The sequence below is a fragment of the Polypterus senegalus genome, chromosome 4, assembly GCF_016835505.1.
Source record: "Polypterus senegalus isolate Bchr_013 chromosome 4, ASM1683550v1, whole genome shotgun sequence".
Classification (NCBI taxonomy): Eukaryota; Metazoa; Chordata; class Cladistia; order Polypteriformes; family Polypteridae; genus Polypterus; species Polypterus senegalus.
The window spans coordinates 235308908-235326135 of NC_053157.1; the positions used below are offsets into that span (position 1 = coordinate 235308908).

The following is a 17228-nucleotide window of genomic DNA, read 5'->3' on the forward strand; positions in this document are numbered from 1 at the left end:
TGGCCTTCTCTAAACGTCTTCATCAACATCCTCAGATTAAACATCACATCTGTGGTGCTCTTTCTTGGCATGAAACAATCCTGCTGCTCACTCATCATCACCTCACTTCTTAACTGAGCTTCCACTACTCTTTCCCATAACTTCATGCTGTGGCTCATCAGTTTTATCCCCCTGTAGTTACTACAGCTCTGTACATTCCCCCTTATTCTTAAATATCGGCACAAGTACACTTCTTCTCCACTCCTCAGGCATCCTCTCACTTTCCCAGATTCCATTAAACAATCTGGTTAAAAACTCCACTGCCATCTCTCCTAAACATCAATAAGAAGTGTAAACCATGCGTTTTAGAAAATATCAAATCTGAATTAAAATTCCAGACAGATTAAGGGTTAGAAAGAAATTGACTTATCCAGCTAATTTTAAAAAGTGTAATTCAAAGTAGAAAACTCCAGTAAATTGAAACTGCCAGTGTCAGTGGAAATCCCAATCATCCATCCATCCATCCATTTTCTAACCCGCTGAATCCGAATAGGGTCACGGGGGTCTGCTGGAGCAAATCCCAGCCAACACAGGGCACAAGGCAGGAACCAATCCTGGGCAGGGTGCCAACCCACCGCAGAAATCCCAATCACTGAATCCTTAATTAGGGGCCACGTAAAGAGACACAAAAGTCAGTCTGGAGATTTGTATCCAGCAGGGGGCGCTAGCGCCCTTGTTGGAATGAGTTCTTTTGTAATTGTGGCATGTTACATAACCCAAAACTAAATAGATTTGATATTAAAAGGCGATACCTCTCCCTTAATGATACGGCGGTAAGAAATCACATAGGAGAAATAGCTTAACTTTCTTTAATGACGGTTTACGCTGCATAACAGACGAAGGAAGCCATGAAAAGGACCCAGTTCGGGAGTGGGGGCCCAATGTGTAGAGTCTGCCATTTTCGTCGCGCGTTGGAAGGATTTTCCAGATCGTATGACGTTATCTCCCATTCGTCCATCGGCTTCAAAGGTGTGCCGGGCAGTGTTCCAAGGCTTTATACTCTGTTTTTCATGTGCAGGCCACAACTTCGGTAAATCATGCCATTCCAAACAAGGCAAAGAGAGGATACAGTTTCATGCTGACTCTGACAGACAAAAATAGTATACAACAGTTCTCAGTCTGACTGCCCATTTCGCAGTTGTCCCTAACTGTCTTGTCTTAAAATGCTTGCCTGTGTGCTAAATCTGGCTTAGTGTTAGCTTTGCATGTGAGTAGAAAGAAGAGTAGATTTATAAAATATTTTTGTATAGAGCACAGTGACATATCTCTATATATATAATCTTCATTTCGATCTTTGTTTGTCCGTGAATGAATTAGAAGAAGAAGCACTAGATTATGGAGGAATATTTCGGACAAAATGAAATAAATAAATAAATGCGTAAATAAATAAAAGTACTGTGAAATGTGAGCATAAATAAATAAATGTGTCATGAAATGAGAGCCTTAATAAATAAATATGTCATGAAATGAGAGCATAAATAAATAAATGTGTCACGAAATATGTTTTTCGTTGCTTATTTATTTATTTCATTTTGTCCGTAACATTCCTGCAAACTGTCATGAAATACGGCATGAAATAAAACTGTCACTTTCACTCGTCAAAGTTGAGAGGGTGGGCTCTAACACGCCCTCTAGTTACTGATTGGTGAATCGATAGCACAAGAGTTAATTAGAAAAATGCTTACTACTGCCGATTAAATGGATTCTGCCGAAGATATTACGTATTTCAGAGAGAGAATTGAAGATTTATCGGAAGAAATTACAATGTTTCTTCAAGGTGTTCTATTGACTCAGCTGGAATGAAGGATGGACGTCCAGAGCAGGGTACTGCATCACCTGAACTGGAGTGTAGTAGAGTCTGTTCCACCTGTTCTTTGATAATTTCAAAAACAGTTTCATCTATATCGGAGTAAAAGGGCCGCCAACATTGTAATTTCTTCCGATAAATCTTCAATTCTCTCTTTGAAATACGTAATATCTTCGGCAGAGTCCATTTCATCGGCAGTAGTAAGCATTTTTCTAATTAACTCTTGTGCTATCGATTCACCAATCAGTAACTAGAGGGCGTGTTAGAGAGCACCCTCTCAACTTTGACGAGTGAAAGTGACAGTTTTATTTCAAGCCGTATTTCATGACGGTTTGCAGGAATGTTACAGACAAAATGAAATAAATAAATAAGCAATGAAAAACATATTTCGTGACACATTTATTTATTTATGCTCTCATTTCATGACATATTTATTTATTAAGGCTCTCGTTTCATGACACATTTATTTATTTATGCTCACATTTCACAGTACTTTTATTTATTTACGCATTTATTTATTTATTTCATTTTGTCCGAAATATTCCTCCATACTAGATGGCAGTAGAGAGACAGCTAAAACATAGGCATTGCATTAAGAATCTCCTCCAGGCTTATACTACTGAAGACTGTAGTACTCCAGTCACACCTCAAAACACAGACATTCAAACTAAACAAATTGTTGTGCTTTAAATTAACTAAAGAGATCATCATTTAGATCTTGATCTTTGTTTGTCCGCGAATTCCACGCATGCGTAAACCACCTTCCAGTTTAGTACGTTGTTGGTACTCACGGATGTCAACAATGTGCCAGAATAACGAAAGGGGTGGTGGACAGTGTTACGCTGGTTAGCTCCTTAGGCCTGGTTAGAGAATGAGATTGCCGAAGATAAAAGGTACGTACCTACGTAACATATGAATGAAAGAAACAGACAGTGGGTAAAATGAATGACAATGTAACAGCACGTTCCGGAAATTATTATTGTTGTGTTGTAGCCGGCGAGTGCTGCGTGTCTCACAGTTGTACCGTGCCTTGCTCACATGTCAGTGAAGTGATCCCTATTTATGCTTTAAAGAGCCTGGATACCTATTTGTCCCCCTTTTATAACCATTGCTCCATGTATATTGCTTTACTCTTTGGATTGCCACAAAGCAACCTGCGAGATTGGAGAAAGGTTGAGAAGAGATCCGAGTCGTAATTATGTGGTGGTGTAGGAGCATTTCTGCATCTGTCCATTCACAGTCCATCTCGTTTTCACGACGTTGTCGTTTCCTCTCACAATCTCTTCTCAACCTTTCTCCAATTTCGCAATCAATGCCCTTTAATTTTAGGGGGATACTTTAATAATGTGATAAATAAGGAGGTAGACAGGTTACCCACTAAAATCTGATTCTGCACACGTTTAACTCAAAGTATTAATGGAGAAGCTTCATGTCTGGAGACATGGAGTATTCATTCATTATTGCTTATTATTTGGCTTAACACTTTTATTCAAGTTGACTTACAACATTTCAGATACAGCTGGTTTTTGTTTCTTTTGATTTGAACACAGCCAGGTGACGAGACCTGCTCAGGTCACATAGGATCAGTGGTGGGATTTGGCCCCACAGCCTCAGGATTTAAACTCCAAAGAATCACCACAAAGGCCACACTGCCGGGCAAAACCAAATTTTTTTTCCTCCATTTTACCAAACTCATTTTTCATTTTCTGATGGTGTTTTGTAGTCATAAATATGAACTAGAAACACAATGACCCGGTTAATGGTTAGGACCACAACAATGAAGTGTTTACCAGGATCGGTGTAGTTAGTTATTACGTCTCCATTAAAGTTATTCTTTAAGATACACCAATAGATCCATTATTTATGAACCATCCATAATGTTGACATTTTCATATGCTTCATGGATCCATTTTGAATCTCTTTGCATACAACAGCAGAGCTTTGTGTTTCTCAGTATTTTTAAGTCTCCTGGCTTTAATAGAAAGTACTGAAAAATGAATGACAAAGTCATAGATAAAGCAGCGTGAACAGAATTGATGAAAATATGAAGTTCAACTGAACTTGTAACCTGTTGTAGTTGAAACAGTGTAGTCAGCCAAGATGAGTCACTCAGAACATAATAACATGTTACAAATACAAACCGGATTCCAAAAAAGTTGGGACACTAAACAAATTGTGAATAAAAACTGAATGCAATGATGTGGAGATGGCAAATGTCAATATTTTATTTGTAATAGAACGCAGATGACAGATCAAACGTTTAATCCGAGTAAATGTATCATTTTAAAGGAAAAATATGTTGATTCAAAATTTCACGGTGTCAACAAATCCCAAAAAAGTTGGGACAAGTAGCAATAAGAGGCTGGAAAAAGTAAATTTGAGCATAACGAAGAGCTGGAAGACCAATAAACACTAATTAGGTCAATTGGCAACATGATTGGGTATAAAAAGAGCTTCTCAGAGTGGCAGTGTCTCTCAGAAGCCAAGATGGGTAGAGGATCACCAATTCCCACAATATCAGAAAGGTGTTACCCAGCGAAAAATTGCAAAGACTTTGCATCTATCATCATCAACTGTGCATAACATCATCCGAAGATTCAGAGAATCTGGAACAATCTCTGTGCGTAAGGGTCAAGGCCGTAAAACCATACTGGATGCCCGTGATCTCCGGGCCCTTAAACCACACTGCACCACAAACAGGAATGCTACTCTCAAGGAAATCACAGAATGGGCTCAGGAATACTTCCAGAAACCATTGTCAGTGAACACAATCCACCGTGCCATCCGCCGTTGCCAGCTGAAACTCTACAGTGCAAAGAAGAAGCCATTTCTAAGCAAGATCCACAAGCTCAGGCGTTGTCACTGGGCCAGGGATCATTTAAAATGGAGTGTGGCAAAATAGAAGACTGTTCTGTGGTCAGATGAGTCACGATTCGAAGTTCTTTTTGGAAATCTGGGACGCCATGTCATCCGGACCAAAGAGGACAAGGACAACCCAAGTTGTTATCAACGCTCAGTTCAGAAGCCTGCATCTCTGATGGTCTGGGGTTGCATGAGTGCGTGTGGCATGGGCAGCTTGCATGTCTGGAAAGGCACCATCAATGCAGAAAAATATATTCAGGTTCTAGAACAACATATGCTCCCATCCAGACGTCGTCTCTTTCAGGGAAGACCCTGCATTTTTCAACAAGATAATGCCAGAGCACATTCTGCATCAATCACAACATCATGGCTGCGTAGGAGAAGGATCCGGGTACTAAAATGGCCAGTCTGCAGTCCAGATCTTTCACCTATAGAGAACATTTGGCGCATCATAAAGAGGAAGGTGCGACAAAGAAGGCCCAAGACGATTGAACAGTTAGAGGCCTGTATTAGACAAGAATGGGAGAGCATTCCTATTTCTAAACTTGAGAAACTGGTCTCCTCGGTCCCCAGACGTCTGTTGAGTGTTGTAAGATGAAGGGGAGATGCCACACAGTGGTGAAAATGGCCTTGTCCCAACTTTTTTGGGGATTTGTTGACACCATGAAATTCTGAATCAACATATTTTTCCCTTAAAATGATACATTTTCTCAGTTTACACTTTTGTTCCGTGATTTTTGTTCTATTCTGAATAAAATATTAGAAGTTGGCACCTCCACATCATTGCATTCAGTTTTTATTCACGATTTGTATAGTGTCCCAACTTTTTTGGAATCCGGTTTATATAACCTAATGACCTTGTGTGATAATTTACAAAGTGATAGAAGCTACAATTCTATTGAAGTCTCCTAATGGTCATCTTGAGGAGGCACCTGGCTGGAGAATTTCTGTTGCACTCATAAAAGCACAAGCGCTGATGAAGTATTCAGCTTTTCCAGCCTCTCATTCCTCTTTCACGTTTTTCTTTCTCTTTCATTTGCTGCAGGATCATCCGCAGAGCGCAGCCCATCGTTATGGAAGTGTGTTGATGTTTCAGCAGCCTCCCACACCACATCCCTCACAACCCAAGAGGTGAGTCGCACAATTCCTGTCAACAACAACAACAACAACATTTATTTATATAGCACATTTTCATACAAACAGTAGCTCAAAGTGCTTTACATATTAAAGAATAGAAAAATGAAAGACATAATTATAAAAAAATAAATCAACATTAACATCGAATAAGAGTAAGGTTCAATGGCCAGGGGACAGAAAAACAAAAACTCCAGGCGGCTGGAGAAAAATAAAATCTGTAGGGATTCCAGACCATGATACCGCCCAGTCCCCTCTGGGCATTCTACCTAACATAAATGAAACAGTCCTCTTTGGATTTAGGGTTCTCACGGAAGGGCTTGATGATGATGATGGTCACGTAGACTTCTTCCTTTTAATCCGTCCATCATTGTTGGAGCATCATGAAGCTTTGAGTAGGTGGAGGTGGCACAGGCCACCACCACAAAGAAACCGGAAAAAGAAACAGAAAAGAGAGTAGGGGTCAGTACGGATTTTAGAGCCACCATGAATAGTTGTTATGATGAATTGAACATACAGAGTATCAGGATTAAGTTAAATTACGATTAAAATGAAGTTATAAAAGGCCATGTTAAAGTAATGTGTTTTCAGCAGTGTTTTAAAGTGCTCTACTGTATCAGCCTGGCGAATTCCTATTGGCAGGCTATTCCAGATTTTAGGTGCATAACAGCAGAAGGCTGCCTCACCACTTCTTTTAAGTTTTGTTCTTGGAATTCTAAGGAGACACTCATTTGAGGATCTGAGGTTACGATTTGGAATATAAGGTGTCAGACATTCCGATATATAAGATGGGCGAGATTATTTAAGGCTTTATAAACCATAAGCAGAATTTTAAAGTCAATCCTGAATGACACAGGTAACCAGTGTAGTGACATCAAAACTGGAGAAATGTGTTCTGATTTTCTTTTCCTAGTTAGGATTCTAGCAGCTGCATTCTGCACTAGTTGCAAACGATTTATATCTTTTTTGGGTAGTCCTGAGAGGAGTGCATTACAGTAATCTAGTCGACTGAAAACAAACGCGTGAACTAATTTCTCAGCATCTTTCAGTGATATAAGAGGTCTAACTTTACTTATGTTTCTTAAGTGAAAAATGCTGTCCTAATGATCTGATTAATATGTGATTTAAAATTCAGATTACAGTCAACAATCACCCCTAAGCTTTTTACCTCCGTCTTGACTTTTAATCCTAATGTATCCAGTTTATTTCTAATAGCCTCATTGTATCCATTATTGCTGATCACTAAAATTTCAGTTTTCTCTTTATTTAACTTGAGAAAATTACTATTCATCCATTCTGAGATACTAGTCAGACATTGTGTTAGTGAATCAATAGAATCGGGTCATCAGGTGCTATTGATAAGTACAGCTGTGTGTCATCAGCATAGCTGTGGTAGCTCACGTTGTGCCCTGAGATAATCTGACCTAACGGAAGCATGTAGATTGAGAATAACAGCGGACCCAGGATAGAGCCTTGTGGAACACCATATTGGATATCATGTGTCTTGAGTTGTAATTCCCACAACTAACAAAATATTTTCTCCCTGTCAGGTAGGATTCAAACCAATTTAAGACACTGCCAGAGAGGCCCACCCATTGACTAAGGCGATTTCTAAGAATGTTGTGATCAATGGTGTCAAATGCAGCACTCAGATCTAAGAGGATGAGAACAGATAAATGGCCTCTGTCTGCATTTACCCAAAGTCATTTACTACTTTAACGAGTGCAGTTTCTGTGCTGTGATTTGTTCTAAAACCTGACTGAAATTTATCAAGAATAGCATGTTTATTTAGGTGGTCATTTAACTGCATAATGACTGCCTTCTCTAGAACTTTACTTAAGAAGGGCAAGTTAGAGATGGGTCTAAAATTTTCAAGAGCGAGGGTCAAGATTATGTTTCTTAAGTAGGGGTTTAACTACAGCAGTCTTAAGACAGTCTGGGAAGACCCCAGTATCTAGTGACGAATTTACTATGTCAAGAACATTATCAATTAGCACGCCTGATACTTCTTTGAAAAACCTTGTTGGTATCGGGTCAAGGGCGAGGTGGAGGGTTTTAATTGAGATATTATTTTTGTAAATCAGGTAAATCTATCCTAGTGAAAGAGTTTAATTTGTTTATAACAGGATGTTGGGGTTTAGGGGATCCTTAGTGTTGGGGAGATATACTATGTTATTTCTAATATCATTAATTTTTGATTGAAGAATACAGCGACAGCCTCACAGGTTTCACTGGAAGCACTTAGGAGGCATTCCTTTGAGCTACCTGGGTTTAGTAGGCGATCAATTGTTGAAAATAAGACTCTAGGATTACTAGCATTGTTATTTATAATATTAGAGAAATAGCAGCGTCTCTCAAGACGGACAGTGTTATTGTATTCTGTTATTTTGACTTTTAATATTTCGTGGTGGATAGTAAGTTTACTCTTCCTCCATTGACGCTCAGCTCTACGGCATGTTCTCTTTAAATCAGACACTCTTTGGGTCTTCCATGGTATACAATGCTAGAAGATTTTTTCACTGTCTTTTCAGGTGCAACTATGTCAACAGCAGCTCTCACTTTAGAATTAAATCTTTCCACCTTACTATTTACATTGTCCTCGCTATTATAGCTGGCACTATAAACGGACTGATTGCTTAAAATGTTTGTAAGTTTTAAAGCTGCTGCGAATCAAAGAAGCGTTTTTAACAATATGCTTCTCATGAGTGTTTTTATCATTATTTCTATATTAAAAGTAGAAGAAAATGGTCTGATAGACCAATATCAATGATCTGTTTTATATCAACTTTCAGTCCTTTAGTAATCACTAAGTCTAATGTATGACCTGCTTTATGTGTAGGCTGATTTATGAGTTGTCTCAAATCAAAAGAATCCAGGAGGTTCATAAATTCTTTTACTTTTAGATCACACTGATTATCTATATGAAAATTAAAGTCGCCAACTATTAGGAGTGTGTCATAATTAGTAATTAAAATTGACATTAAGTCAGAGAATTCCTCAAAAAACGACGCGTTATATTTAGGAGGTCTATACACGGATAGTATTAGAACTTGAGAATCTCCATGAATAACAACGGCGAGATACTCAAAGGACTTGAACTTACCAAAACTGACATCTTTACATTTTAATCGGCTCGAGTAAATGTTAGCCAATCCGCCCCCCTTTTTCCCTGGCGGTTTGAATGAGTAAAACTGTAATCCGGAGGCGCAGATTCGATTAAAACTGACGCGGCATCTGAATTCAGCCATGTTTCATTTAGTGCAATAAGATCTATTTTTTTATCACTAATAAGATCGTTGATAAAAAAACGTTTTGTTAGTTAAAGCTCTGACATTTAATAGTGCCATATTTAATGTTTGGAGGTGCAGAGATGAGTACTATGTGCGTTATTGTTATTTGGAATAGGAACTAAATTATTATTATTAGCGCCGCTCTGTGTATATTTTTGTTTAATCTGTGATCTGTTTTATAGTTTTAATACATTGTTCCTCTAAAATAGTGATTTTAATTAGATTATTGGAGTTTATGCTGTATTTCCTAGGTTTTCTACGTGCATTGAGATTGCTTATTACAGTATTAATGGTGTGAACTTTAACGGAAGACTCTATTAAACATTCATCATGTCCTGGCACAGCAGTATTATTTCGGAAGGGGTTAAGAGCAGAGATAGATAGTCAAGAAAAATGAATTACCTTCGATATGTTTTCGGAGAGGACCCGGGCGCCGAAACTGTTCGGATGCAGGCCATCACGCTTGAAGAGACGCGGCCTTTCCAAAAAGAGATTCCAATTGTTGATGAAGCCGACATCCTTCTTCTTGCAGAAACCCTGTAGCCAGTTGTTCAACCCTAGCAGACGACTGTAGTACTCGTTGGATCGTCTGACGAGAGGTAGTGGACCCGAGACGAAGATCTTTGCCGATGGGGTCCTCTCCTTCGTGTCTCTAATCAGAGCTGCGAAGTCAGCCTTCAGGATTTCTGATTGTCGGTGCCTTATATCGTTTACGCCGGCATGCAAGACGATTGATCCAACTGCCCTCTCCTTGTGTTTCTCGTAGACTGCTGATGTTTGTTTGTTTAGACCTTTCCTGGCAAGCCTGTCTACAGGATCAGCAATGTCTGGGAGCTTAGCGTTCATATCAGTGTAAACCGAAACCTGTCTTTTTTTAAATCTTTAATCTCTTTCCTCACCCACTCACTCTCTTTATTTCGCTTTCTTATTGACAGACTTGAATGGCTTCAGATTTAGTGTTTCCATTTTTGTCTCTGGGATTTCAAACAACCTTACATTTCATTTTTGTGAATTTTGTTTTGTTCCTCACGGAGCTCTTCTGTTCTTAACCTTGAATCACCGTTATTATGGCTTTCACTTCATTAGTCACAAAACAATACTTTTATTTTAGACCCTTAGTTTTAATTGTTCTCATTTTTTTTTTTTTTTTGTGGGAATCTGCTGGTCTTTGTGAAAACAAAGATCATTGAAGTCATGTCGGAGTTGTGCTGCTCTTCTGACTTCCACCTTTCGTGAGAAGGGGCCTCCTGCATAAAACTCACTTAGACTCCTAAACGGTTGCAATAGTCAGGAATTATAAAAAGATGAACTTGGCGTGCAGATTGGCTTAACATTACAGCAAGTTTCAACTATCTGAACGTCTTACGCAGACTTTATGATGATGAAATTTTAGCGACTCCTGGCAGCAGTTAATCAAACAAGAAAACAGTCCTCACAAATTCCATCCTTCCACCTCAATGCACCACAACCTCAGCTTTTCTAGTTTGGGCTTTAAATAGCCAGAGGACAATCTTGGTGTTAGTAATGTCATGGTGCAGGGGTCCTCAATCCCAGTCCTGGAGAGCCGCAGTGGCTGCAGGTTTTGTTCTGACCTGGTTGCTTAATTAGAAAGCAATTCTTGCCAATAAAGCACTAACAAGCTATGAAATTAAATTAACTCTGCTATGTCAGTTCATTCTCATATCCTAGATTTTCTTTCCCTTTCTATCATGCAAACGATTTGAAGGCTAAAATGGACGAGTAATTCTCAGTCCTTCACTTTTTTCTCTTCATTTTTCTTCCAAGTATTTGATTAAACCCAATAGTGCAGATAAATACACACAGGTGTAAATGTGAATAAGCTAAATGGAGAAATGCTGCTCTCTCTTGTCATTTGCATGTTATTGATAATATCTATCTAATAAGGAGCAATTAAAATAGCTGTTGAAGACACAATTAAGCAATAAGGGCTCAAAATCACTAAAGTGAAGCAGAAGTGTGACTTTAGCAATAAGTGCTTTTTATTAAGCAACTGGGTTGGAGCAAAAACCTGCAGCCACTGCGGCTCCCCAGGACCGTGATTGAGGACCCCTGTCACGGTGGATTCACCCCTTGAGAAATGGTTGCAGATTTAAAGGGACAGCACTACAAATAATAAATAATGAACAAATCTAATAGAACGTTACATTAAAAATGTCAACAATTCATAAATTATAATTAAAGAGAATATCAACTTAATCCAGGGAATAAACCTTGGCTGTGCCATAAGAGTTCTAGCCAGGTATTACAGGTGCTGAAACCGTGTTAACCCAACCAGAAAATAACATCTTGTGGAGTGTTAGGGTCGTCTCCATGCTAGAAAGACATTGAGAGGAGTGGAAAGGTAAGCTTATGGCACAGGATCAGCTGGCAAGAGTTAGGGAGCAAGAACGAGCACTTAGAAGAGGAGTGCTTCAGGTAGTGGAGCAGAGGGCAGGTGGAAGAGACAGGGACCAGCAGTGGTGGTTTTTGATATGGACTACATGGGCCATTGCCCAGAGTGGCATCTTGGGCATCGGTAAAAAAAAAATGTATTTTTTTTTTGCGCACACCCATGCTGCCGCGACATCATGCCAGTGCATTTTTGGGATTGCCGTGACATCATGCCAGTGCATTTTTGGGATTGCATGGGCACCAATCGGTTTTCTATTGCCCATTTGCAGGGGAGTAAGGGTGCCCTCCATTTGCGAAGTGTGCTTGCTACTTGCCACACAGCGAGGAGAGGGGCGGGGCGGCGGGCAATTCTCTGGCTGGCTGGCACGGCATGTAATAACCAGCTCACCAAATAAAACAAAATAAATAAAAACAAACACAAAAGCACCAGACATTATGATATCGACTTATAATTTGCACCAATGTGTTTTCTAAATTCTATCACACCCATATATGCGGGAAGTGAGCGCGAGGACCCTCGGTGCGCCTGCTTGCTGCTGTGCTGAAGTCTCACACACAACCTGTCGAAAGGGGAGGGTGGTGGGGTGCTTCCAAATAAAGCACATTTCATTCATAATATTGTCCATCCAAGCCCATTTTGTCACAATTAATTTTTCCTGGGTTGTGTACCACAGGGGGTGTTCACCCAGGGCACCAAACAGACTAGGACCATCCCTGGGGACCAATCTCCACTTAGACAAGACCACTGAAGCTGTCAGTCAGCTTCTTAATATTTGTAATGGCTGTCAATTGTGACTCGATACGTGTTTGTGCTGAATGTGCTCTCTTCAACAACAGCAACCTTTATTTCTATAGCACATTTTCATACAAATAATGTAGCTCAAAGTGTTTTACATGATGAAGAAAGAGAAAAAAGGACAAAGTAAGATTTAGAAAAGAGAGTACACTAATTAACATTCAGTGTCCCTTTCAGTTGGTCTCACTGTAATTGAGGTGTGTCATATCAGCACATCACTGGCCAGGTCTCTTCAAAATGGTGGTCTTATATTAGGTCCAGGCTTTCATCTTTTCTGACTTGACTTTAAGAAACCTGTGCTGCTAGTATGAAGTGATTCAAAATGAAAGATCCTGAATTTGTAAACATTTTCCCTTCGTTTCTTTGCTTGTCTCAGTTGGTTGGTCTTTGTCCTTTACTCAATATCTGTTAGTATCTTCTTAAGCAAACACTGAGGATTCACAGCATTTCAAATGTCACATAAAAACTATGGTAGTTTTGTTTGTTAAAAAAATGCTTGTTATTTTTGATGAATTTATGAAGTCATTATTTCACTTTTATTTTGACAGATACAACGAGCCCACTTGCCAATTCCCATGGCCATGCAGTGTGGTGTATAATGGCCTCCACGCCAGGGCTGACCAAGTGAGAATTCAATATGACAAGAGAAGAGAAGAAGAGTTTCACACAGAGTATGGCCTCCGGCAAAGAAGATGACACGTTTGAACGACTGGGACATATTAAACAAGAGGACTGTGGATGGGGTTCACAAGTGGATTTGTGTGTGAAGGTGGAAGACTGCGAAGGAAGAATTTGTGGATTTAAAGAGGAGGAGTCCAAGGGGGTGACTTTGGACTTTCAAACTGAACATTCTGAAAGTTCCTCTGTCAGCCCTGAACTGCAAGACCACAAAAATAGGAATAGTTTCAAGCAGGATATTTGTGAAGAATCCCATTCTAGTATAGGGCCCACTAATGTGGGACAAGTGGCTACACAGCAGAATTCTGCGGAAGTTACGTCAGAGTTATCAGAATTTGAAGAGAAAGTAATGGATGGAAATGGGAGAGAAGGTGAAGAATATCAGCCATTTGGAAGTGTTGGAATAAGTAAGTAATGTGGTTAAATACAAAAGAAAGTGAAAACTACACATTTGAATGAATCTTAATAGAGACCACCTGCTTGGTGAGCTGCCTTTCCCAACATAAAGCTGTGATTTTAGCTGTGAAACATTGCAGATCAATATGTGTAACCAAACAAAAGAATCGTGTCTTGGTAAGCAATTTGCATTTTCTCAGTTATGCTCGGTTAAGAGGCAAGTGAGACCAGAAAAAGCTAAAGTGTTACCTCTAATACGATCTGCTAGAGTTATTTTACTTATATTTTTAGGTTTCTAGAATGTTCTAGTACTCCCAGCTTTGCAAGTTAAGTTTTGATTGGCTGAGTCACATTTAAGTTATCACATTCACAGACAGACATTTACTCTGGTAGTTGCTTCCTCAAGCTTGTGAGTTTGTAGCTCACAACACTTTCATTACAGTGTGTTTTGTGTAATATGAACCAACAGAATGTGAGGGGAAAAGGTAAATGACTCAGGATGCACGTAGGACTATAGCACACATGTAACATATCGGATATTATCACAGTAAAGATTATGAAACAAAGCTTGGTCAAGAGGACAGCAGCACTGAAAAAATAGGCTTAGAAAGAGCAGTGAAAATCGGAAGGAGTTAGAGGGCAACAGTGACCACTGGGCATGGAGGGGCTTGAACTTGAGTTTGTCTAAATTCTCATGAAAGCCACACTTTGTCACCTCCACTTGTCAGATCTCATTCTTATCCACATCTTGATATATCAAACACATTTTTAAGATGTAGGAGAAAGATGGCGACGTTGGATAGACACCAGGAGAACATGCTGAGTCAAATCATAGAGAAAAGAGAAGGAATGGAGCCTCATTGTGATGCAACATAAGTAAGAAAAGTGCATCCCATTGGTTTTTATTAATTTTAAACCATTTAACTAAAATCTTTGTTTCATTTCAGACTTGGATGGAAATGGCACCTTCTCCCCATCTTCATTTGTTCAGACCTCTCCTCAGTGCAGACTACAACATAAAGAGGACAAGGAGAAGATGAAGAAATCAACAAGAGGATCTGAGAATTTGACCGCAGCCTCTTTGCAGTGCACTTCTCTTCCCGTTGTGAGGCTAATGAGGCTGAAAGCCTTTAACACTAAAACACAAGATGTTCATGATACAGACCAGGAGGTCTTTTCTTCAAAAAAACAATTAAAATCTAAATCTGACAGTGAAGAGAAGTTGAATCATATGAGAGCAAATCGATATGGCTGTTCTGAATGTGGCAAAATATTCACTTCCAATAGCCATCTTCAAAGACATAACAGAATTCACACTGGAGAAAGACCATATGGCTGTTCTGAATGTGGCAAAAGATTCACCAACAATTTCACTCTTCTCAGGCACAGAAGAATTCATATGGGAGAAAAGCCATATTGCTGCTCTGAATGTGGTAAACGTTTTTCCCATAACTGGAGTCTCCTAACACATTCAAGAGTACATACTGGAGAAAACCGCTATGGCTGTTCTGAATGTGGCAAAAAGTACACCAACAACAGTGATCTTCAGATCCACATAAGAATTCATACCAGAGAGAAGCCATACATCTGTACTGAGTGTGGTAAAAGATTCACCTCTAATAAAGCACTTCAGACACACATGAGAACTCACACAGGAGAGAAACCATATTGCTGTTCTGAATGTGGGAAACAATTCTGTGATCGTAGCTCTTTTAAGAGGCACATAAGAGTTCATACTGGAGAGAAGCCATATTGCTGTTCTGAATGTGGTAGAAGATTCACCTCTAAATGCAAACTTAAGAACCACCAGAGGACTCACACAGGAGAGAAGCCATATTGCTGTTCTGAATGTGGTAAACGATTATCTTATTGTAGCTCTCTTAAGAGGCACAAAAGAATTCATACTGGAGAGAAGCCATATTGCTGTTCTGTATGTGGCAAACGATTCTCTGATGCCAGTACTCTTAAGTGGCACATAAGAATTCACACTGGAGAAAAGCCATATTGCTGTTCTAAATGTGGCAAACAGTTCACTTTTAGTAGCAATCTTCGGCATCATGCAAGAAAACATACTGAAAGAAAGCCATGTTGTTGTTCTGAGTGTGGCAAACGATTCTCTGATGGTCGCTGTCTTAATAGGCTCAAAAGAATTCACACTGGAGAGAAGAAAAAAATACAACTCGCCGGTTCCACAGATGGATTAGAACCACACTGCTGACAGAAGAACAGAAAATGAGGAGGTTTCAGTCAGTTGTGACAGACCAATGACCAGAGTCAGCAGACGGAAAATTAGATACAAGTAACGCAGACACAGTTATTAAAGACAGTCTGACAGAGCATGGGTGCTTGATGTTTCATTCCAATGTGATTACTAAATGCTCGGTACGTGTGGAAGAAATTTACCGGCACTCCCTGCACCGGGTGCCTCTTATAGGCAATAAAATGCAGGCAGAAGAAAAGCTTCCGTCATTCTACTTTATTATCTAAGTCTTACAAGAGGTAACCCTTAAAGGAGCACAAACACCTTGTCAGCAAATGTTACAAAAGGAGGGGTGCCTGTCGGGCTCTAGTTATATGCTTCATTAAATTGGTCACAATTCCAAGGAATTCACTGCATAATCAGAAAACTTTTAACATGAGTAGTTACATCCAGTAGCTAACCGGATGTGACAAATCCTTAATCTGATTGGCAGTCCTGTTAATTTAGGAGTAAGTGACTTTTAGGTGTGTTAAAAGTACACGGACCACTTCGTGTCCATTCCATTCTGAACCATCCATCCATTACACTATGTAACAAATTTTTATTTTGTTCCTGGGTACAAAGTTTGTTTTCCTAACCCGTTATGCCTAAAAAAAATAGAAAATAGCTGTTGTTCCACAAAAACTTTGCTTTTGTGATGAGGACAATGATATTTTGAAATTTGTCTGTTTTTGAGAAAATTCTCGATTCGCATTCAATACTGAGTAGTCTTCTAGAATATTCTTGAACTGATAGAATTGTCCAGAAGTTTCTAGAATTTTCCAGAATTATCTAGAACTTTCTAGAAGGTTCTTGGACTATCCAATAGTAGTCATACAAGTATAAAAGCACAGGTGACTCAAACCAACATTTCAGTTTATTTTATTTTATTTTTCCCCATTCCTCCTCATTAATGGATGGATAGATAGACAGATGGATCTCGTCCAGCTCTTCAGACGGGGAGCCTGCAACTTTATAAAGGGGAGCATCGTCCAGAAAGGACCAGCAACCTCGTGTCCTTGCTAACGTGCAACCCCACAGTGGAATCAAAGGGAGGGCAAGCACCGGCTCAAGTCTCGAACGTGTACCCAGGGCTGCCCCAGATCGCTCGGCGGCCTCGACGCGGATCTTCCCGATGGTGCTTTACTGCCGTGTGCGAGCGCCCACGCCGAGGTGTTCTTCCTCTCTGTCTCCGGAGCGCAGGATCGCCTCCCTCTTTCGCAGCTTTGCCTCCTCCCTGCCGCTTGCCGCCTGTCTAAGCTGTTGGGCCGCTGTTTATCATTCAGCGACCCGCCCAGTCCTATCTCTCCTGTTTCTCTTCCAGCCAATAAGCTCCAGCGATGTGTGGCTGGTTTGCATAAGAGCGAGGTGCACCTTGGGTTTGCTGGCGAAACCTGTCTAATCAAGGTGGTGAGGTCTTTGCAACCCCGTCATCCGAGTCACGGGGCACACGGGCGTCTGGTGAGTGGCTAACTCCCGCGCATGCGCGCTCTAGAGGCCGAAGAAGCCCGAAGGATGCCGAAGAAGCCCGAAGGATCCCGAAGGAGCCCGAAGGACCGAGGACTGCGCTGGGGA

The 17228-nt window shown here is 40.1% G+C and overlaps 2 protein-coding genes across 2 annotated transcripts in view; one reads left to right on the plus strand and one right to left on the minus strand.

Annotated features, from left to right (window-relative positions):
* LOC120528176 (oocyte zinc finger protein XlCOF6-like) overlaps positions 1-16543 on the plus strand; it is a 321282-nt gene extending 304739 nt beyond the window's left edge. The window contains exon 6 of the mRNA XM_039752262.1: positions 14714-16543. Coding sequence (XP_039608196.1) covers positions 14714-15632 — 919 coding nt within the window. The 3' untranslated portion in view covers positions 15633-16543. The remainder of the gene's footprint in view (positions 1-14713) is intronic.
* A 579-nt stretch (positions 16544-17122) lies between these two features.
* The window catches only part of LOC120528906 (E3 ubiquitin/ISG15 ligase TRIM25-like), a 9708-nt gene continuing 9602 nt past the window's right edge, over positions 17123-17228 (minus strand). Inside the window, exon 2 of the mRNA XM_039752980.1 lies at positions 17123-17221. Coding sequence (XP_039608914.1) covers positions 17123-17221 — 99 coding nt within the window. The remainder of the gene's footprint in view (positions 17222-17228) is intronic.